This window comes from Indicator indicator, chromosome 29, assembly GCF_027791375.1.
Source record: "Indicator indicator isolate 239-I01 chromosome 29, UM_Iind_1.1, whole genome shotgun sequence".
Classification (NCBI taxonomy): Eukaryota; Metazoa; Chordata; class Aves; order Piciformes; family Indicatoridae; genus Indicator; species Indicator indicator.
Window position 1 is genome coordinate 7485908 of NC_072038.1, and position 22706 is coordinate 7508613.

General features: G+C 50.3%; 2 protein-coding genes across 2 annotated transcripts in view; both read left to right on the forward strand.

Moving 5' to 3' along the window:
* The window catches only part of RNF213 (ring finger protein 213), a 54884-nt gene extending 45778 nt beyond the window's left edge, over positions 1-9106 (forward strand). Inside the window, exons 53-66 of the mRNA XM_054394072.1 lie at positions 107-201; positions 1792-1951; positions 2255-2435; positions 3265-3359; positions 3954-4205; positions 4530-4662; positions 5324-5407; positions 5740-5920; positions 6044-6245; positions 6392-6469; positions 6768-6965; positions 7834-7923; positions 8030-8208; positions 8718-9106. Coding sequence (XP_054250047.1) covers positions 107-201; positions 1792-1951; positions 2255-2435; positions 3265-3359; positions 3954-4205; positions 4530-4662; positions 5324-5407; positions 5740-5920; positions 6044-6245; positions 6392-6469; positions 6768-6965; positions 7834-7923; positions 8030-8208; positions 8718-8871 — 2082 coding nt within the window. The 3' untranslated portion in view covers positions 8872-9106. The remainder of the gene's footprint in view (positions 1-106; positions 202-1791; positions 1952-2254; positions 2436-3264; positions 3360-3953; positions 4206-4529; positions 4663-5323; positions 5408-5739; positions 5921-6043; positions 6246-6391; positions 6470-6767; positions 6966-7833; positions 7924-8029; positions 8209-8717) is intronic.
* Positions 9107-9695: 589 nt separating this feature from the next.
* Positions 9696-21754, forward strand: ENDOV (endonuclease V). Its single transcript, XM_054393900.1, has 9 exons — positions 9696-9751; positions 10762-10933; positions 12811-12945; positions 13406-13445; positions 13548-13660; positions 13768-13836; positions 14460-14588; positions 20614-20690; positions 21724-21754. Exons 1-9 carry the CDS (start codon positions 9696-9698, stop codon positions 21752-21754), a joined length of 822 nt encoding a protein of 273 aa, XP_054249875.1.
* The last annotated feature ends 952 nt before the right edge of the window (positions 21755-22706 follow it).

Consider the following 22706-nt stretch of genomic DNA (forward strand, 5'->3'; position numbering starts at 1 on the left):
CCAGTTCTTGAATTAACCAATTACAGCTTGGATTTTTGTTTCATTCTTTTTCTGATGGAGAGGCTTCTACTCTGGAATTCAGTGTTCTTATTTTGCTTTTCACTAGTGTGGCCTCCCCATGGAAACTAGCTACTGTCTGGACTGTGGTGCCCAAGTTGGAGGGCAGCAGCATAGAGTGGTGCTTGGCTTTCAGGAACAGAGGTATGCTTTGAGTTGTTAATCTTGATTTCAGTGTTCAGTGGTTTAGTTCTGTCATTATTCAAGGCAGAAAGTACCAACCACTTCATGCTGCTACCTGAAGAGTAGTGTGGGAGTCCCTGTTAGCTCAGATATTGGCCTCTGAGAGGAAAGAGGCTCAGCTGTTAGTGCTGGTGTAAGCAGAAACAGCCTTCACATAGATCTTTTCAGGCTGCTGGTTTAGGATTTTTCATCTCCCTACTCAGCCAGGCTGATATAGCTATTCGTAGAATCATAGAATGGTTTGGGCTGGAAGGGACTTTTAAAGGTCATCCAGTTCAAAACCCCTGCAGAAAGCAGAGACATCCCTGACTAGATCTGGTTGTTCAAAGTTCCACCAAGCTTCACCCTGAATGTCTCCAGGGATGGGGTCTCCACCACCTCCCTGGGCAACCTGTTCCAGTGATCTGCCACCGTCACAGTAGAGAGCTTCTTCCTAATGTAGAATCCAAATCTACCCTTCTCTAGTTTAAAACCATTGCCTTTTGTCTTACTGCTACATGCCCTGGTGAATAGTCCTTCCCCAGCTTTTTTGTAGGCCCTCTTCAAGTACTGAGAGGCAATATTTTCTCAAATGGATCAGCATGACTGAAGAACTTCCACCAGAGATCCAGTCACTGACTTGTGCTCCCTCCTCCTTGATTCTCTAGATTAGCATTTAGCAGCCCTTGCATCAATGCTGAAGTTTACTAATTCTAACAGCAGTGGCTTCTCATCCCTCCAGTGTGGGGCTGGTTAATCTTGCTTTGCAGGGCTGGACATTGCCTTTCATAGAAAATGCATTAGGAAGGGATGTCCAAGGAAGAGCAATCAGCCAGCAACACCAACTTGGCTTCTTTTAGGTACAAAACTTGCTGGGAGTCCTCATTCCCCTGTAGCATCTTTAGTGGCAGGATTTATGGTGTTCAGGGAACTTGGGGGTCTAAACAGTATTACTGGGTAGCAAAGATATCTCTTGTGTGCCTTTTGTCAAGGAAAAACAAACAAACAAAACCCAAAACAACTAGACCTCACCTAGAGTATTGTATACAGGTCTGGAGCCCTCAGTATAGGAAGGACATGGACCTGATGGAGAGGGTCCAGAGAAGGGCCATGAAAATGATCAAGGGGTTGGAGCACCTCTGCTATGAGGACAGGCTGAGGGTGCTGGGGGTGTTCAGCCTAGAGAAGTGAAGGCTCTGGGGAGACCTAATAGCAGCCTTCCAGTACCTGAAGGAGCCTAGAGGAAGGATGGAGAGAGGCTTTACAAAGGCCTGCAGTGACAGGACAAGGGGCAGTGGCTTCCAACTAGAGAAGAGCAGATTTAGATTGGATATCATGAAGATCTTTCCTATGAGGGTGGTGGAACACTGGAACAGGTTGCCCAGGGAGGTGGTTGAGGCCCCTTCCCTGGAGATACTCAAAGTGAGGCTCAACAGGGCTCTGGGCAGCCTGATCTAGTTGGGGATGTCCCTGCTGTGACTGGGAGGAGGTCAGACTGGATGACCCTTGGAGGTCCCTTTCAGCCTGGACCATTCTATGATTCTACAATTCTGTATATGCGTTTTCTAACAGGATTCATGAAGACAGAACTCAGACTGGGCACGTGCTGGGAGATGTGCAGCACAGAAGAACAATGGGAGTGTCAGAGCGGGCCCTGTCCCCAGTGGTGCTCACTGTGTTACGCTTGCTCACCCATTTGGCAATGCTGCTGGGAGCCACACAAGATCCTCAGGTATTTTTCCAGTGCAAGTTCCAAGTGGCCCCATGAAATGCAGTCAAAGCTTTGTCGGATGCTGCTCCTTTTCATCATCTTGCAGTTTGGGTCCTTCAAGATGCAAAACCCAAATTTGCTTCCCTCCTTGCCCAGGAGTGATTTTAGTTCCTTTGTGTGCACACACTTCACTGCCTTTATTTGTTCAAGTGCTAGGAATCCTGTAGGATGGAGTTGACTCTCTGGTAAGGCGAATTCTACATGGCTTGTGCTTGACCTGGATGTTATTGGCTGTGCTCATTCTTGCCTTTTGTTGCTCTTTAGTCATTTCAAAATATTATCAAGCCACCGGTGCCCAACTCGGTGAGTTTCCTGTGTCAGCATATTCAGGAGGACCTGGCACAGCTGACAAAAATTGTGGGGAAGAGTGTGGATGAGACTGTCAGCATCCTTCATCTTGTCCTCTGCAGCCTCCTTAAGGACCCTCATCAGCACCCAGGCCAGTGTAAGGAAAGCTACCTGCCATATCCTATCTGCCAGCTACAGCAGCACTTTAAGGGCAGCAGTTGTTCAGCTACTTTGCTAATAGACCATTTCCAACAGGCAATAGCTGAGGTGATGAGGAAGATCCAGAAATGTGAGGCAGCTTCTTACTGTAGGGAGTGAAGAATTTTTGGGTGTTGACCTCTCTTGGCTGAGTGTGTGAGGTTTGCAGGGTTTGGTTCAGAATCCTGAAGAGAAATTACTGAATAAGAAAACCTCATGCCACATTGTCAGAGCTTTCAGCTCCCAAGCAGAGGTACTATGCAAAGCACAGTAGCTCATGCTGTATATTTTTCTACACCTATAGATGACTACCAAGAAGTTATTTGGTGGAAGAGGGATGGCAGAGTGTGGGTCCTGGTAGAATCTGGAGTTCAGGTTGTCAGGAGTCATCCTGCCATAGAGGGATTTGTATGTAACAGCCACATTTTAGTGTGTGACAGCACAAAGTAGTATTCCAAGCTCTGTTCTTTGGTCTGTTATTGGTCATGGTCTGATCCTGGACAACTTGTTGAACCTTTTGGAAATTATCAATGACTTCTATAAATGTCCACATCAGTCAGGAATGACAGGACTAAAGCTTCTGAAAACCTGGGATCGTTGTGTGCTGTTTCAGATGATACCCTCCAGCTAGACCAAGACTAAGATACTTGGTTGGCTTCTAGCATCTCTGTAATTGTTCTTGTTAGCAATGATGCTAACTTGCAAGGATGGGACATCTGGAAGCTTAGAGGATCTGTGCTTTCTTTTAACTGAAACACTGCAGATGTAAGAAACTCTTCCTGTTGCAGGGCCAGTTAGATTTGATGGTGTGCTCTCCACCAAGGCGAAGAGAAACAGATGGGAAGAAGTTGTTGCAGAAACAATCATTGTTCCTGAACTACAGGTGAGAAATTTGCTGTATAAAGCCTCAGTAGCTGAGCAGTTCAAAATCTACTTCTTTGGAATCTGACCTGCTGTAATATCTGTGCTGCACTTTTCACCCAGCTAGCCTTAAATCCAAGCCATCTCTCACACCACTGCAGGTCAGCTTTAATTTGTAAGGGTCAGCCAACTTTATTCTACCTCTGGAAATGAGTATCTGAGACTAGACATTTGCTGTGATGATTTTGTATAGCTGGAAAACCAGAAATGTCTTAGCTCACTTGAAAGCATTTGCCTAAGTGAACATATGGTTGCCCCAAATAAATTCTATACACCTTTTTTTTCTCCCCTTACGTATCACCTCAAGAGTGAAAGCTTGTGAGCTGGATGAGGGAGAACAAAGAATCATTTTATGGTGTACACAACTGTCATTCAGTGTCTGTTTTAGATACCTTTCCTAGCAGTCCACCTTCTCCTTTGACATATTTCTGTGCCAGTTGGTGGCCAAGCTGTTTGGGAAGTACATTCCAGTGGAAGTTCAGTGTTATAGCAGATGCTGCCAGCTCAGATTGGATTTTAATGGTGGTTGTGTTTTGTTTTGTTTTTTTTAATGCAGGATTTGGATAAAAAACTTCTGAAGTTAAATAGGCAAATACAAGAGGATGAGAGAATTTCTTGCAATCCAGTAGTAAAAATAGTGTATGGTGACCCAGGCACTTTCCTGTCCCAGCTGCCAAAGGGCAGTCAGATTCATCATTCCAAGATGTGGAGCTGCCGAAAGAGGATTTCAGTGGAGAACCTGAGCCATGTAGTCCAGCAAAAGAATGCCAAGGACACTGTCCCTCTCCTGTGGAAGTTTTTGCAGAAGGTGGGTGTGACACAGGAATGAGATACCACAATGTTCAGATGTCAGTTCACAGGATCACAGACTGCTTGAGGTTGGAAGGGAGCTCTGGAGATCGTCAGGTCCAACTCCCTGCTCAGGCAGGCGGGGCTAGGGGAAGGTGCCCAGGACTAAAGCACTGTTTGATGATACAGGGTCTTTATTCTCATCACCCTCTAGAATCTTGAGGACTGCATATGTGAAACGTTGGGTTTCTTTTCAACACTTCAAAAGTGATTCCATAAAAGTATTCAAAACTAGTTTGTCCGAGAACAACCTTACTCAGAGCCTCCCCTTTTCCTCTTCCAGGAAACAGAACTGAGGCTGGTGAAATTCTTACCAGAGATTCTGGCTCTGCAGAGAGATTTGGTGAGGAGATTTCAGAACACTGCTGATATCAAGCAATGCTCAGTCAAAGAGTTCCTCAATGAACCCTTCTCAGGTAATAAGTCTGCCAAAACTATAATTAGTGAAACAAGAAGCACTGGGTAGTCCAGCTGGAAATGAAAGTGCAAATTCAAGAGAAGTTTTCAAGCCCTCATATTTTCCTTTAAACTCCCATCCAAATGAATTTGAGACCTTGACCCTGGAGTCATGCTTGAAGAAGTCATCAGGTGACTCTAAAGAGAATTATTAAGCACAGGAAGATTGTTCACAGGGGGTGGGGCTTCTGCTCAGAGACAGCCAAGCTAAATCCCTGAAGGCAGCAGTAGGCATGTTGAATTTTTAAGCTTTGCCCTAGAGTAAGGCCTGCCTAAAAGGTGGAAGAGATGTCCTGCCCTTCCAGTCATGAGCAGCATACAGGTGTTTTCCAGCAACTCCAACTGTGCTTAAGTATAATCACTTAGGTTTTGAGTACTTAAAGGTCATGCAGAATCAGCCCAAGGATCCATTCAGCCTTGCAGCCTGGGCCAACAGCAGATAATATGGAAGAACATGCCCAGAGCAAATGACTCAATGCCACTAGAAAACTGTTCAATGTCTATTTAGTCTCCCTTGATCTGTTTGAGCAGCTGGCTGGAGTTCAGTAGTGTGCTTTGACAATTCTGATGTTAAAGAGCTTCATAGTGTTGCCAGTAAAAGGTCTTCCTGTTACTCCTCAGGTGTGATGAGGCATCTCTTACAGAGGAGAGTAAATGTGTTTCTGTCTGTGTGGAACAAGCTGAGAAACTCACTGGACACCAATGGTGAGTTCCTTCTTTTGAAGTATTGTTTTGAGGGCGATGGAAGCAAGAGCTTACTAGCTGTGAGACACTGCTCTTCTACTCTTTGACAGTTTGAGTTCCTCCTGTCAGTGATGCTGAGACATCTTCAAAACTGACCTTGGCCATTAAAAGTTTAAGATCTGGGTGCAGATGAAAGAATTTCGTTTCCCTCTTGTAGTATTCTCACCTGAACTTGCTCCCTTCACCACTTACTTGTAATGGAAACAGTGCTCCTGGGTCAGCTCAGGAGAGGCTTGCTCATCATGGGCTGGCCCTGGGCCACTTCAGACAGTCTTCTCTGCCTTGTCTTTCAGGGGAAATTAAACTTCCTAAAGGCTGCTGTGATGCTGACCTGACCCTGGACAGCAAGCTTGAGGTCCTTCTGCCACGTCGACAGGGGCTTGGCCTCTGCTCCACAGCCCTGACCAGCTACCTCATTAGTCTGCACAATGACTTTATCCACTCAGTGAACAAGCACATGAAGGAAGAAGACAGGTATGCTGTTGTTCCAGAAAGCCATTTTGGAGGGCTCTGCTTATTAATTGCTTCTCCACAATCAGCTTTCCCTGCTTCATAAAGGCTTCTCTGTCTAAATGGAGACTGCTTTCTCTTCTGCAGGTACTTCGTCAGTCCATCAGAAGTGGCTGACCTGCACTTGATTAGCTATGAAGTTGAGAGAGACCTGATTCCTCTGATCTTGTCCAACTGCCAGTACAGCATGGAGAAGGGAGGAGAGACATTGCAGGACTTTGACCTGGAGAGGATCCAGCAGCAAGTTATCAGCAAGTTCCTGCAGGGGAAACCACTCATCACCCTAACGGTAGGAGAAGGCAGCTAACTATACTTTCTACAGACAGCTCTTAGCTGATGTGGGAGCCCTGCAGTGCTTCCTGCAGCCAGCCATGCACTGTAGCAGGGTAAGCAATGTCACCAAAACTTTACAACCATGGGTTTCTCTCCTGACAGGGAATACCTACCCTGGTGTACAGACAGGATCGGAATTATGAGCAGCTCTTTAATGATGTCAGGAGTAAGGTGGATCAGGTGAGTCATGCATTGGAGGAAACAGGGCAAGCATGAGACCCCAGACATCCCAAGAAGTTAGGTTTGGGTTTTGTCCCTTGCCTTGTTCACTTGGAGGCCAGTCTGCTAATCCCTCAGCATGCCCTGAGTATGTACAGAGACCTCCTTTGGTCAGTCAGAACTTACAAAGGGATACTGTTAAGCACTTTGTTTCCTAAATCTGGGACTCTACCATTTTCCATGACATCAGCAACTCGAGCAGCAGTAAGGAATGGCTGTAAACTAATATTAACAACTGCCTTCACTTTGTGGTTTTCAGAGTGCTCTCCCCAGTTCTGTGATGAACATGATCAGTGGGGAACTGCAGTCCTACAGTGATGTCTGTGATGCTCTGTCCATCACTGAAATTACCTTGGGATTCCTGGCCATGGCTGGAGAGAATGCTGAGATGTTGCTGACTGACTACATCATAAATGTTCTGCAGATGGGTGATCAGATAAACCCTCATGTACTGCAGGTGTGTCCTGAGAGCCAAGCTCTTATAACACAAAGTCTGCACTGGTTTATGCTGAATCCAACTGGTCTGATCTCCAAGCCCTGCAAAAGTTCAGCTGGAAAAGAGATGTGATAGAATTCCCTCCGCACCATATTCAACAGCAGAGGGTGGTAACAATTTTCACTTCCACTGTTTGCAAGGTGGGAGCATCTAATAGCATGTGATGCTCAGCAGGGTCTTGCAAAACCTTACAGAAAGGTGCAGGGTGTGCAGGAAGTCAAACCCTTCGCTGCAGATCCAAGCTCTTCTGTCAGCCCCAGAAAGGAGAATTCTCAGTTGAGTGTGAGCATGATTAGTTGTGATGCTTAAACTGAGAAAAGGGAGAAGTTTCAATTATGAGTCAGCTTTCAGTGACAATGGCTTGCCTGATGCTGAGCAGGATTGAAAATATCCCTTTACCTCTCAAAAGTGATGATAGGGGAAGGTTTTATCTCCTCATAATGTGTGCAAAGAGGCCCTTTGCTGGTAGAGGGCAAGGGCACTATGTTGTGACAAGTGTGTGACATAGCCCTGTCACTTTCCCACTCCCTGGAAATTATTGAAGGCAAAATTGGGAAAGAGGGAGAGAGAAGCCTATTGCAGATGGGCTTCTACACCCAGGTTAAAGAGGAGTCAATGAATCATAGAATGGCCCAGGCTGGAAGGGACCTTACATGTAGATCATCAACCTTCCTGCTATGGGCAGGGATGCCTCTCAACTAGACTCAGCTGCTTACGGCCTCAACTCCTAGCTGACCCCTCTGCACCTTCTTGTGCAGTTTTAACCTGGTATATTCCTAAAGGCATCCCTTAGGTCCAGGTTCATTCCATATTTGTGTTTTTCTCTCAGGCCCTTAGAAGATGCCACCTAAAGCACAACATAGCCCTGTGGCAGTTTCTCTCTACCCACAAGTCTGAGCAGCTTCTGCGCCTCAAAAAGGTAAGGCACACTGACAACTTTGGTGTCTGACCAGCTATTTCCTCTGCTCTGAATCAAACTGACCTCATGGATGGCTGGTTGGTTTTTCCCTTCACTGCATTTTTAGGATCCTTTTGGAGACATCAGCACAGACTACAAAGCTGAGCTCAGTCCAGAGATTGCCAAGCTCCTCAACACCTTCCTTGTCCACTCGAGGCTGGAAACCTTCCTGCAGGAGCTCCATGAAATGATCACCTTGAAGCTGAGACGCGTCCAAGCTGCAGATATGTTCAGACCCACATGGAGGTAACAAAGTTATGCAGCCCAAAACCATCCCACAGGTGTTATTAAACTTCACTGCTTCTGAAAATGCACCTGATGGAAATGGTTCCCTTGGCAGATGACTGCCACAAAGCAGTACCACCAACATGAAGAATATGCAGCTCATTCTAAGACATATTGCCTGTTTCTGGCATGTATGACTCTCCATCTTACACAAGCTGTTTTGGGAACACTGCTGGAACATACTAGGAGCTGCCATTCATGAGCACTAAACAAGCATTTCTGCAGTCCCTCCAATGAGCACACTCTGCTCTCCACATGTACAGCTTGGCCCTAGCAGCTTGCTTCTGACCTGCAGCCTCCCAATTCTGGGTTCTTTACTCTAAATCTGGCTGTTCAATCAGTCTCATCACAAAATAGAGAGTATTAAAACTCTGTGTACTTAACAGGGGTGCATTCCCACCACACCAAATACCGTGGCGTTTGTAGTTTCCTGTTCACTTCTCTTAATACTACTTTTTCCTGTTTTGCAGCTTGAAGGAATCTCTCATGCCTTTCCTCGATGCAAAAGACTCTGAGTTAGCTACAGAGCTGCAAGATATGTTCCCAGATGAGATTCTTCTCTCTCATGCTACTGCAACGTGGAAAGCAGCTGCTGTCTTCAAGAGGGAGCGCAGGGAACACTAGGGCCACCGGCACCAGTGGGGCTGTCCTTCCTCCCCCAGTCGTGGGGGAATTTTAGTGCCACACTCCCATAGTGGCAGTGAGATGCTGCAACCTTGAGCACTTGGGGTTTTTTTTGGGGGGGATTGTTTGTGTTTGAGGTGGCTTTTTGAAATTTTTACCTCCTTCATTTTGGTACTGATGTGAAGATCAGATGCCTTCACCCCTAACGAGGCTGGTGGAGATACACAAGGCTGCACCTTGGAGGCATTATAAACCCTCCAAAACTTCAAAGCACCTGAGGAAGATGAAGGATTTTTTTTATTTTTTTTTTTAAAGCATCATTCCTTATTGTTGGGACAGGTGTTGTTTGGGTTTTGTTGTTGTTTTGGGGTTTTGTGGGGGGTTTTTTGGTTGTGTTTTTTTTTTTTTTCCAGTCTGCATTTCTGTTTACGCTGAGCAGTCACCTTGCTCCAGCCCAGACTCTTTCTCTCCTCGCCGTGCCTGCCGTTCCGCGGGGCAGCGCCTACCGCTGTGGCATCGGGACCAAGCTGGTCACCCACTACGGACAGAAGCAGCTCCTTCACTGCCTTTAACCTTTCGCTGCGGCAGAGCCTCCCTTTGCTCCCCCCTGTCCCAGTCCCTCTCTCTACCTGCCGGGGCTGTGCCCCTCTCCCGTCCCTCTGCTACCCCTCTCCCGTCCCGGAGGTGTTTCACAATAAAGCCCAATTCTCGCTCCCGCGCCTCCTCTCTCTTCGCTTCGCCGCTGCGCCCGGAACGGCCGCTCTGGGCCTGCGTTCCCGGGCGGGGCAGCTGGGCTGTGCCGCGCTTCCGCCGCCGCCGCCGCCATGTCGGGGCACGCAGCGGAGCCGCCGCCGGACGCCACACTCCGCGGCTGGGAACGGTAACGGCGCGGCCTGCGCATGCGCGGGGCGGTGGCCATGGCAGCCGTGCGCGGCTGCGGGCTCAGCGCGGCCCTGCGGTGGCGGGTCTGGGGTGGGTTCGGCGGAGCTGTCCCCGCTCTTCTCTCCCTCGGTACCGGGCCAGACGCCATGGGTTCCCCGGCCGTTCCCTTCGATCCTCCTGTCCCCCTTGTCCCGCTCACCCCCGGCCCTCCTGAGGACAAGCACAGAGCTTGTTCTCGACACCGGTGCGGCCGCACCTGGGTTCAGTTTTGGGCCACTCACTCCAAGAAGGACATTTTGGTACTGGAGTGTGTCCAGGGATGGACAGCGAAGCTGGTGAAGGGTCTGGATCACGTCTTGTGAGGAGCAGCTGAGGGACCTGGGGTTGTTCAGCCTGGGGAAAAGGAGCCTCAGGGGAGACCTTTTCACTTTCCCTGAAAGGAGGTCGGAGGGAGGTAGGGGTCAGTCTCTTCTCTTAAGAAATAAGTGCCAGGACAAGAAGAAACGACTTCAGGTTGTGCCAGGGGAGGTTTAGGTTGGACATGGGGAACAGTTTATTCTCCAAAAACCTTGTTAAGTCCTGGAGCAGGCTGCCCTGGGAAGTGGGAGTCTTCAGACGTGGAGGAGCTTGAGAGCTATGTAGGTGTGGTGCTGAAGGACATGGATTAGTAGTGGCTTGCCCGTGTTGGGTTAATGGTGGGACTTGATGATCTTAAAGGTCTTTTGTAATGTAACCAATTCTGTGGAAGTGAGAGGAGTTGCAACCCCTAGCTCCTCTTTCTGGTGACAGCAGGGAGGGGCTCCTGCAGCCCCATGTGGAGAGAAGCCCAGCTCCCTGTTGCTCGGCTCCCGTCCATGGGCTCCTTTACCTGCCAGCCATTGAGCCCAGCCCAGCCCTGCAGTGGGGTTCAGTTGGTGTTGAGATGGAGCAGGGCCTTAGTGTGGGGGCAGGTCTGCAGCCCAAGAGGAACAGGCACCCTTTTCACTGCAGCCTGTTTTCTTTCACTAGAGAGCAGGCCCAGCTAAAGGCCAGTGTGGTGGAGGAGGACACCGAGGAGTGGCAGAAGGATTCGCGTTTTGCAGGACTGGAGAGAGTAGGAGGTGTGGACTTGTCTTATGTCAAAGGAGATGACACCAATGCCTGTGCTTCCCTGGTCGTACTCAGCTACCCAGCTCTTGAGGTAACAGCAGGATGACCAGGGTCAATCTTGGGGTTGTGTCCAGGTGTGCCACAGGTTTATAGAAAATGTATAGGTTTCTAAGTGCCAGGTTTATAGAAAATGTAGACAAAGGCCACTGCCTCCTGTGCCTCACAGCATACCAGTGAGTTCTCGCCTGTATGTTCCACAAAGCCTCCAGTCCTACCTTCACAAGAAAGATAAACCGAGAAAAATCTGCCTGTGAGGATTCAGGCATAAGCTCAGGAAGATGTGATGCAAACCACTCCTGACTGCCAGGAGTTTGTAGGATTATGAGGAATTTGCAAGGCACTGAGGGGTAGCTTTAGCATGCATGCAAGTTGGTAAATCAGAAAACACTGTGATGGGGGTGCTGGTGGATGAGAAGCTCAGCATGAGCTGCCAGTGTGCACTTGCAGCTCAGAAAGCTGACCAGAGCCTGGGCTGTGTTAAGGGAAGTGTGGCCAGCAGGTTGAGGGAGAGGATTCTTCCCCTCTATACCACTCTTCATGAGCCCCCACCTGGAGTATTGTGTCAGTTCTGGAGCCCTTATTACAAGAAAGATGTGGACATGCTGGAACATATCCAGAGAAGGGCCTTAAGGATGATCAGAGGGCTGAAGCACCTCTCCTGTGAGGACAGGCTGAGAATGTTGGGGTTGTTCAGTTTGGAGAAGATAAGGCTCTGAGAAAACCTTATTGTAGCCTTCCAGTATCTGAAGGGGGCCTATAAGAAAGCTGGTGAGGGACTTTTTTAGGATGTCAGGTAGTAATAGGACTGGGGGGAATGGATCCAAGCTAGAGAAGGGGAAATTTAGATGAGATGTCAGGAAGAAGTTCTTCACCGTAAGAGTGGGTGAGACAGTGGAACAGGTTGCCCAGGGAGGTGGTAGAAGCCCCATCCCTGAAGGTTTTAAGGCCAGGCTGGATGTGGCTCTGGGCAACCTGATCTAGTGGAAAGTGTCCCTGCCTATGGCAGGGGGGTTGGAACTGGATGATCCATGGGGTCCCTTCCATCCCTGACAATTCTGTGATTCTGTGAGGTGTAGTCTGTGGTCAGGCGCAGACAACTTAAACTGGTGTAGGTGTATGCTTAAAAGAATCAGTCTGTGCCACTACCCAGAAGGAGACAAAAAGGACCATTTTTATACAGGAGAGGGGCAATGAAAGCATTTGTAGTGCTCAACCAGCAGGTGTCTTGTTTGTGAGTTCTTGCTGGCAGTCAGCTGATAATATGGGATGTAAGACATAACAGCCTCCTCAAAACCGTTATGAATCCCACATCCCACAGTTGTTTTACTTGAATTAATAAAGATTTTTGGTCTCTTTCCCAGTTTTCAAGATGAATTAAAAATCACCTTCAACTGTAGAGCCTGTTACAAGTAGAGACGTGAGGTTTGATACTGGCTCTTGGGATTGTTGTGAACTGAATTTCAGATCCTGCCTTGATTCTTGACTTGCCCTGCACAATCTTTTTGTCCTGCCTTCCAGGGTTTCTTTTGGCCCAACCCTTCATGGAGACAGACACCCTTTGATAATGCTCTGACTGGGTGAAGTTTGAGGTCCCCCACTGTCTGTTTGAATAACTGCCCTAGTTTTGTTTCAAGGACTGTGCTGTCAAGCAGGGTATGGTAGGTGATGTCCAGCCCTCTTGTGACAGCAGTCCGTTATCCACCCTCTGCTCTGAGCACAGTGACGCAATCCCGTGGCTTTGTGGGAGAGATTCAGAAGCAGAGTATTAAAAAAAAAAAAAAAAAAAAAGAAGAAGAAAAAAGATGAGATCAGGGGATGTAAAACAGAGGAGATGCCTGTGGAAAAAAACAGGAAGCAACCAGCAAAGTCCTGGAGGTCGTTGTCTCTGCACTGTCCCCTTGCTCCCAGGTGCTGTACGAGGATTGCCGGATGGTGGCTGTGAGTGCCCCGTACGTGGCAGGGTTCTTGGCCTTCCGAGAGGTCCCTTTCCTGGTGGAAGCTCTTCAGAGACTTGAGCAAGAAAAGCCCGAGCTCAAACCTCAGGTGTGACATACTTCTTTGACCCTGCTTGAGATATCATGAGGGTGCAGAGCACTTTTCCTTTTCTGAGACCTTGTTACCTGGCTGTTTTCTGCTGGTGGGGCAGAAGGTGTAGTGTCAGGAGTCATGTTGAAGCATCTGTTGTCTTTTCCTTAGAGACAGGGATCCTGAGCCAGGAGTAGCCAGACATTTGCTGGCATTGGGAGTCCTGTTCTGTGTGCAGCACCAGAGAAGAGCACTGCCAGCCATCAAGACTTGCTGATCATTGACAGTCAGGGGTAGACAGCGCTATAGGAAGACCTTTACAGATAGAAGTGAAAGGGCTGAGACACTGTAGGAAGACCCTTACAGATCGAAGTGAAAGGACTGAGAGACTTCTTCCTCATGGGGCTAGCATCACTATTTGCCAATTGAAGTGGCTATCAGTGCACAAGAAATAACTTTTAGTTTTTGGCTTTTTCAGGTGCTTCTTGTGGATGGGAATGGTCTGCTCCATCCCAGAGGTAGGACTTCATTGGAGAGCCTTGCTCTTCAGTATCCCCATGCTGCAGCTTGAGATTCGTGTTCTCTGGTGTCCTACAGTTAGAGTGACTCACTGTTGGCAGGATTTGGTGTGGCCTGTCACCTTGGAGTCCTGACAGATCTGCCATGCATTGGAGTGGCCAAGAACCTCCTACAGGTGGATGGCTTGGTCAAGGATGAGCTGCACAAAGAGCAGGTTAGGCTGGGCTGGGAATTTATTTCCATTCTTTAATATCCCAAGAGAATTGGGAGAGCTGTGTATGAGTGCTTCCTAACCAACTGGCTGTGGGTGTTAATCCCTAGATTCGCTCCCTGCGGAGGGGAGGAGATTCATTCCCATTGACAGGCACCTCAGGAGGAGTCCTGGGCATGGTAAGTTGCAGGGAGTTTTCCTGGCCACTTGACCATCAGGTCTTCCAGTTTTGTGTAGCTGGGAACACTGGAGGATGTTGTCTCTGTGGTGAGATTGGCTCTGACATCAGTTCAGGAGAACATGGTGTGAATAGGTGACCAGTGGCACAGCTTTCCCCTTTCTGTGAACTCAGCCATTCGTAGAAAGAGTTGCCAATTTGGGTGTTGGATATATTCACATCCATGGCTATGGCATCTGAGGTGCCATGCTCCAGTTCCTGAACCACAGCTACAGAGAGGTGCCAGCTCACCAAGATTCCTGGCTCAGGAATGATGCACAGGAACCAGGCAGATGCAAAAACTTTCTGTGTCTGCTGGTATTTCAACATGGTCTGCTCTAGCAAGTCTCACCATTTCCAGAGCTGTGTGAGGCGTTTGGGGAAAGGCCACAGGGGTCCAGAAGGGCATCAGTCCCTGGGAAGAGATCCTGGGAAGCAGAAGAGGGCCAAGAAGGCTGGGAGTTGCCAAAAGCAGAGCCACCATCCCACCTTCTGAAGGCAGCTGGCAAGCTTACAGTTCATCTGCCACTCTGTTAGTTAAAATGAGCCTCTTCAGTGTTTGATCTTTCTCGTTTCCACACACAGGCCCTGCGTAGCTACGACAACAGCTCTAAGCCCCTGTATGTGTCTGTGGGCCACAGGGTGTGCCTGGAGACAGCCCTGCGCCTGGTCAAGTCCTGCTGCCGGTACCGCGTCCCAGAGCCCATCCGGCAGGTACAGGGAGCTGAGGAAGGGGAAGGCAGGCCTGTAGCTGGCAGAGGAGGGGTCTGTGGATGCCAAGGCCATGGCCATGTTTGAGAGCCTCAGTTTGCCACACATTGGCAACTGACAGTCCTGCAGCTGGCCACCCTTCTTGGGGGCCTGTTCCTCCCAGCCTGTCATGTTGTTTATGCTGTCATGGGTGATGCTGCTCTGGTAGGGGGGTTGGACTAGATGATCTCTTGAGGTCCCTTCCAACCCCTAACATTCTGTGACTCTGTGATTAACCGATCCTTCTTCCTTGCTTGGTCTCTTGACACGGTGCCCAGAAGCACACACAGCCCTTACTGCAGACCCAGCTTGACTGATTTCTTAGTTCCTTGCTGCAGACAACTACTCTGATGCTGAGGAGTTGGAAATGTAGTTTTCCTTGGGCACTTGGAGCCTAGCACAGACTGCAGTGCTGCTCCTCTGGGCTTTTCCCTGCTGCTGCACTCCGCAGGAGCTGCAGGCGCTGGGCGACAGCCAGCCAGTAGGTGACAGCACTGGATCACTGTCACTGAGCCGCAGCGGCCGCCGACGCCCGGCTTCAGACTCAGTAAATCGCGGCAGGGCCTGAGGAGGGGGTCTGGAGAAGCATGAAACTTGTAGGACTTCTATCGTGACAGGTGTGTCCCTTCTCTGAGGCTCACCCTGCTGTCAGTGGCTTGGGCAGGCCAGACCCAGCAGCTGCCCAGGGAGCAGGCCCCAGTCAGTGCCTGTGGAATACACTGTTGGCATTGCTGCACTTCTCTGCTGCTCAGTGTCTGGCCACCTTTGCTCTGCAGCTCCTTGGAGCAGCTCTGAGGTGATCCTGCTGAGGGCTGTTCCACAGGCCCTGCACACAGGAGCTCCTCACTGGGACTGCAGTGTTTTCTGAAAACAGTCTTGAGCCTACAGTTAGAAACCAGACAAAAATCTTAACACCTCACAGCAAAACAAACCTTGAAGCATCCATTCCAGAGCTGGAGTTTCTGATCTCATCCAGCACTACCTGCCAGACGGGAGTAGGCTGATGGCTCTTATGTAATCTCCTCCAGCAAGGGACAGATGCCTCCGCAGAGCTCTGAGCTAGCGCTGCAGATCGGCGTCTTCAGAGCAGAGGGAAAGCATTCCCTTCGGAGACAAGGAAGTGTCTTGGAGCTTTTCTGCACTCTCATTTCATTTCCAGCTCTCTCCAGTATCTGTCTAAGTTCTGAGACTTCAGTGCAGTTCTCTAACCATGACTTTTAAAGGAATGAGTTGTTGTCACCCTCCTTACAGAGAGATTAAAAGTCGAAAAGGGAGTGGTTGGTGTGGAGGCAGAGGGATGGCAGCAGTGGTTGGTGTGGAGGTAGAGGGATGGCAGCAGTGGTTGGCGTGGAGGCAGAGGGATGGCAGCAGTGGTTGGTGTGGAGGTAGAGGGATGGCAGCAGTGGTTGGTGTGGAGGTAGAGGGATGGCAGCAGTGGTTGGTGTGGAGGCAGAGGGATGGCAGCAGTGGTTGGTGTGGAGGTAGAGGGATGGCAGCAGTGGTTGGTGTGGAGGCAGAGGGATGGCAGCAGTGGTTGGTGTGGAGGTAGAGGGATGGCAGCAGTGGTTGTGTGGAGGCAGAGGGATGGCAGCAGTGGTTGGTGTGGAGGCAGAGGGATGGCAGCAGTGGTTGGTGTGGAGGCAGAGGGATGGCAGCAGTGGTTGGTGTGGAGGCAGAGGGATGGCAGCAGTGGTTTGTGTGGAGGCAGAGGGATGGCAGCAGTGGTTGGTGTGGAGGCAGAGGGATGGCAGCAGTGGTTGGCGTGGAGGTAGAGGGATGGCAGCAGTGGTTGGCGTGGAGGTAGAGGGATGGCAGCAGTGGTTGGTGTGGAGGCAGAGGGATGGCAGCAGTGGTTTGTGTGGAGGCAGAGGGATGGCAGCAGTGGTTGGTGTGGAGGTAGAGGGATGGCAGCAGTGGTTGGTGTGGAGGTAGAGGGATGGCAGCAGTGGTTGGTGTGGAGGCAGAGGGATGGCAGCAGTGGTTTGTGTGGAGGCAGAGGGATGGCAGCAGTGGTTGGTGAGGCAGAGGGATGGCAGCAGTGGTTGGTGTGGAGGCAGAGGGATGGCAGCAGTGGTTGGTGTGGAGGCAGAGGGATGGCAGCAGTGGTTGGTGTGGAGGTAGAGGGATGGCAGCAGTGGTTGGCGTGGACGCAGAGGGATGGCAGCAGTGGTTGGTGTGGAGACAGAGGGATGGCAGCAGTGTTTGTGCTTGTGTGGGGGTGATCTCTCTCTCTGCCCAGCCAGCTTGTGCAATTTTGAGGGCCTTCTGCAGAAAGTTGGTCATTTGGAGCTACCCAGACAGGGATTGAGGTAGGCAGGAGCTGTCATCCCAGAATAACAAGTGAAGCATTCAAACTGAGTGGCACTGGAACAATACCAAGCCCTTCTGGGAGAAGCTGCCCTTGCCTGCTTCTGGCAGAGGTCAGAACCCCTCTCTGGTGTTTGCCCACACTCCAAGCCTGCTCAGCCCCAGGATCCCCATGCACAGCAGGGAAACAGCAGCTTTTAACACTCTCCAGCTGCCGAGGATTGCACTGGGACTGATTCTTCTGCTCTCGCTGTTTTGGGTTCCTGGTTGGCTCCACACCAGCCTCCAGCTCACTTGATGATCCTTTTAGCTCTAGCTGGCATCTTGCCCAGCAGGTTCCTGCTGGCTCAGGAGGTGGCTGGTGGGACAGCCTGATGTTGCTCCAGCCCACAGAAGGACAGAAGTAGGCCTCTGAATTTCTGCAGGTCACTTGCCCTTAGGAGAGCTGAGAAATAAGCCATCATCCACCTCCTGTGTGTGAACAGCTTCTGCTGCCCAGCAGGAAAATCAGCAGCTGACATCCCCAAAGCCCTTGGCTTCCTTCAGATGTAGCCCCCACTGCAAGCTTGCTGTGTGCAGAGGGGTCACCACCACCCCTCATAAAAGTGGCAGAGCAACAATTCAGACCCTAAAGCCAGCCCTAGTCCCCTCTGAAAATAGCAGCAAGCTGCGAGGATTATTACAGGACAGTTATCCATCTTATTGATTAGCCTCTGGCTTTAATGCTCTGGCTTAAGCTGTCTCTCAGCACTGTGCTAGGAGCAGGGACTGGCCAGGAACTTGCCACCTAATCAAGCATTAGCTCATGTCACCAGCAGAACGTGGCTGGAGTTTTTCTCCCCTAGAAGAAGTGTTTGTGGATGGGACTCTTGCTGCCTTGGTCTCCCAGGAGGGACTCTACTGAACAACCTCCTTCCCCTTGTTATAAAATCCATCACGTAATCTCTTATCCTGAAGAGTGATCAAAGTTATTTGTCAGTTCAGTTATGAAACTGTCCAATTATAGAGAGAAGGGAGAAAAAAACTCTCCCAAACAAACCACCCCTTATGTAACTCATTCTCAGGCTTGCAGAACTGTTAAGCAGTTGTGGAGCTGTGTTTCCAGCAGTAAGGGCAGAGCCTCCACCCGAGAGGTGTGCCCAGGAGCTGCAGGGATGGAGGGGTGGTGAGGAGCTTGTTGAGGTGCAGGAGAGGCTCTTCAGAAGTAGAACAGCGATGAGAGTAGCAAATGCTTCAAGGACAGCCACTGGGGATGTGTTAACCCACTTTGTTAGCATGATCATCACACACTGGGAAGCTGTTCTAGCTGGGAAGGTCACACTGCTTTGTAAGTGGAAAGAGATGCTCAGCCTTTGAGGTGGGGCACAGCAGCTGTTCTCCAATGTCACAGCATAGCAGTGGTTTTGAGAAGTTTCTAAAAGAGGAAAAAAAACCAACCCAAAACTGAGCTGCCACTTCCCAAAATTGTCCCAAGAGCCCAGGATCCATCTCCGTGCAACAAAGAGTCTTCTGCTGCTTTGGTGCAGCACTGGAAATCTGAACAATATCACTTCTGGGGGACAAGAGTATCCAGTAAACATCCAGCAATACTTTCTGTAGCTCCTGAGATTTCTGTTGGTGTTCTCTTTGCCCCTCTCTGCCCACGTGCTGTCCTGCAGTGCTGATAAGACAGCAACCTCATGTTCCTGCTGAGCTCAGGAGGGCTCATGTCACAGGAGAGTGTCTCAGAAGAGGAAAGAAGGAACTGGGGACATGCATGAGGATTGGTTTGATGAGGCTTGGTGATGGCTTCAAGCTGAATTTCAGATGACAAGGGCAGTAAACCCTCAGTTTGGTAGAGTCTAAACATTACTCCTTTTGATTTTGGTCTTAAAAGCAGAACCCAGGGCATAGATGTGGCCTGGCACATAAACTGCTCCCATTGTCTTCCTTGGCAGCTTTGCCTTTGGACCCCTGGGGTGGGACAGTGTGAAAGGTGTGCCAGTCTCTTGCCTTGCAGCTGCTGCCAAGAAGTGACAGAGCCAAGGGTGTGCTTGTCTCTTGTCTCTGTTTGCCCTGAGTGGATGTTTTTACCTGCTGGAGCTGCATAATTACCATTCCACAGCCAGCCCATCCGGCTCACAGGCAGGATGAGCCAAGCTCTTGCCTAGGGAAGAGGATGTGCAGCAGACGAGTGGTGCACTTCTCCATCTGCTGCTGCATCATACAACTGCTGGAACAGAGGAAGGAAAGGGATGGGTACAAGAAGGGGCAATGCCAGCTTCTATCTTTTCATCCCTCTTAAGGGCTTGCCTCCTGGATTGCCACATTCCTCAGTTCTTCATAGCCCTATCCATAGCCTGTTCCACCTCTCGATTTACAGATCCTCCTGCAGGGCAGAATCCTCAGCTGATTAGTAACCACAAAAGCTAATCCTTTGGGAGCATCACAGTGTCACCACTGCAGACCATGGATGATCCTGGCAGTGCTGTCACCCTGGAGGCTGCAGCCTGCTCACGCTTGCAGTGCCAGTGGGAGTCTGCTAGCACAGTCCTGGGACACAGCTGCTCTTCCACTGGGTGAAGGTTATTGCAGCAGAGTCCCTGGGGCATTCTGCTGCTCTGGGACAGGTCAGTAAAGTGTAGTTCCCTACCTTCTAAAGAGGGATATATGAGCCAGTGTCTCATGTAGAACTGACTTGCAGTGCTGCAGAGATCTGCCTTAGCCTCCAAATAGTTTTGGCACTCCCAGGAGCTTTCTAGGGGCCAGGGAACATAACTGTTTTGGGGCATCAATACAGGCTGGAGATCATCAAGTCCAACCCAGCTGCCAGAGCAGGACCACAGAATTTAGTGCAGGTAGCACACGAATGCACCCAGACAGGTCTTGAAAGTCACCAGAGAAGGAGACTCCACAACCTCTCTGGGGAGCCTGCTCCAGCGCTCTGTGACCCTCACAGTGAAGGAGTTCTTCCTCATGTTGAGGTGGAACTTCCTGTGCTGTAGGTTACATCCACTGCTCCTTGTCATATCACAGGGCACAGCTCTCCCTTGTCCAGTGAAGACCTCTTCTTACTAAGGCTCTGGAAGGCCTTGCTGGCCTGTCCCATCCCTGGGTGATAAGGAGCAGCCATTGCCTGCAGGTGCAGGATGAAGGATGCCAGCTGGGTCAGTGCTTGCTGCAGCAAGGCTCCCTGCACTGCAGTGTGTGCTGGAAGCTGTGCTAGTTCATCCTCTGCTGAAGGCTGACTGCACTCAGCTGAAGCCAGGATTTGCCCAGGAAGCCAAATCTGGGTCCTGCTTTAGTTGTTCATCCTGCCATGCTTGGTGAGGGCCGAGCAGGCCTTAAGTGCTGTCTCACCTGTGTCTCACCACCTTACTCCTGTGAGAAGAAAAGGAGCAAACAGCAAGGGTTCAGCAAATGTCATTTCTGCTTCTGAAGCAGCCTGTGCCCTGGTAAGGCTGTTTGGTCCAGGACTCTCTGTTTCTTCATTTTAAGCCTTTATTCTCCTAGGCAGCTCACAGTGGGCCACAGAAACCAAAGAAAGAAAGAGACACACAGGTTCCTTTTTGCAACATGGTCATACAAGAGCTATTTGTGGTGTACTGACATCAGGGTGTGCAGGGACACGGTGAGATGACAGAGGGGAGGCACCAAGCAGGCTGATCAATCCATTCTCACTCCTTTCCCTCCTTACCTCCAGGCTGATATTAGGTCGAGGGAGTATATCCGGAAGCAGCTGTGTTCACCACTGGAGGTCACATCTTCTGGGCCAGAAAGGTAGGAGTGTGTGGGCAGCCCAAGCAGCTGCCCCTCCAAAGGGGATCTGCTCATGTAATGATCTTCACTAATGGCATTAAAGGGACAGACAGGGTAACAAGGTGAGCTCCAGTGACATCAGGACATGTGCTGCCTCCCTAAGGATGGGTTTCTGGTGGTTGCAGCCATGCCACCTCACACGTTCCTGCTGCAGAGCTCTGTGTCCCAGGCTGGGGAAGGTCGTTGGGGATTTGGTCCATTTCTGGCACCTGTGATAAGCAAAGAGCTAACACCCACAGGTGTGACCTGAGCTTGGACTGAAACACCCTGCAGGGAGCTGGTTTCTGCCTGCAGGAAGCAAGGGGAGGGGCAGAGTCCCCCACTCTTACATAATGTAGGCCAGTGGCTGCTCTGCTGGGCGATGTGAAGCTGGGGCAAGGCCACTGAGGCACAGGAGTTCCTTGTGTGGTAGCCATGCTGCCTCTTCAGTGTGGTTCATGGGAGTCTTGTTGGGCTCCCTCAGACCCACACCAGTACCAGGCTGGATGGGTACCAGAGAGCCCTGCCTGAAATGCTGCTCAGGGGTGAATGGAGCATGCCAGGACTCAAAGCCCGCTCTGCTCTGAGGGTCCTGGTGGACCAGAAGGAGTGAAGGTTGCTGGTGGCAGTAGTGAGAAGTTGCTTACACAGCTCTTAGGGATTCCTTAGAACACCTGAGTGGTGCAGCTCATTGTGCTGTGCTCAGCTCCTCTACTTGAGTCAGGTAGCCAGAGGCAAAAGAAGGGCATTGCTCTGCTCTTGCAGTGGCAGTTGCACCAGGGCATGGGCTTAGCCCTGGTCAGTGCCAGGCTGTGAAGCTGGAGCTTCATCACTAACACCCTCCTGCTGTGGCAGATGCTGAGGCACACCCAAAGGCCACATAGTTTGGAGGTCTGCAGCGTTTATGACCGTATGTCTCCAAACTAGTGTACCTGAGCACATTATGCACCAAGTGACATGGTTCTTTGGTCTTTCTGGTGTCTACTTTGTAATCTTTCCTTGGTTTTGTTCCTAGCAGAAAAAAGGAAGCTGAACTGGATGATTAGTCTGATTCCAGAAGAAACCTCATCACTGGAACCTCTCCTCCACCAAGACTGGTTCTGTGGAGTGCAACAACCCAGTGCTGCCAAGGGGAGAGCAGTGCCAGGCCGTGTTGGTCAGGACAAGCCCAGCCACTCTGCATGGGGCTGCTGGGCAGACAGAGCAGCTACTCCTCGAGGATGACTTTTAGAGCATGTTCCTCAGGGCTGATTTTTAAGCATTGTAAAAATCTTTGTGTGAGCCAAAGTGCAATTGTTAGTTTGCAACAACTTCCCTTGAGAGCTTGGGCAGTTGCAGGAGGTGCTTTACAAAGAGGTGCTGAGGGACTTAGCTTAAAATCCAGAGCTGGATTTTGGCTCCTACCACACCTCTGTGGCACAGAGACTTCCTCTCTTGTTTTTTTTTTTTTGAGCAGCTTCCCCCCCAGTGCCTGCAGCCTGTGTTCAGATTCCCTCTGCACATCTCTGGGGACCCAAAGCCCAGCACAGAGCTCTGGCTGGCCCTGCCAGAAGGGCAGAGGACTCCGTGTTTCAGGTGTGACTCATGAGGGAGGGCATGGAGCCAGCATTCTGCTGCAGATTTTGGAAGAGCCTCGAAGGTCTGAGCTCCAGTACCTGAGAAGCTTTCTCTTTGTTTTGGTGTCAGTGGCTTCTGCATGCCTGGTGCCATGCAGCAGCGACCCAGTCCTGGTGGCTTTGTGCAGGTCATCATCTCTGCTGGCCCTGTGTTGCTGGTCTTTGTGAGCACCTGTTGGTGTTGCTGCTGGAGCACACTTCAGATGGAAGGGCATTACAGGAGTCAGACTGACTTGGTGTTCCTCTCAGCCTTTCAGCTTATGGTGCAGACCAGCTCTTCCTGAAGGAAAGATTATCTCAGGGGAAAGGAGAATGGGGAGGGAGGTCCTTCCTAACACACAAATCAGTCAAGGTGTCCAGATTCCAGGCTTGAGTTTTTGCG

Bases quoted from the DNA above. Each gene is read 5' to 3' on its own strand.
- ENDOV (XM_054393900.1), top strand. From the start codon at position 9,696: ATGTCGGGGCACGCAGCGGAGCCGCCGCCGGACGCCACACTCCGCGGC. The intron at 10,934-12,810 runs GTAACAGCAGGA...CCTTGCTCCCAG, and splicing joins TCAGCTACCCAGCTCTTGAG to GTGCTGTACGAGGATTGCCG. The intron at 12,946-13,405 runs GTGTGACATACT...TGGCTTTTTCAG, and splicing joins AGCCCGAGCTCAAACCTCAG to GTGCTTCTTGTGGATGGGAA.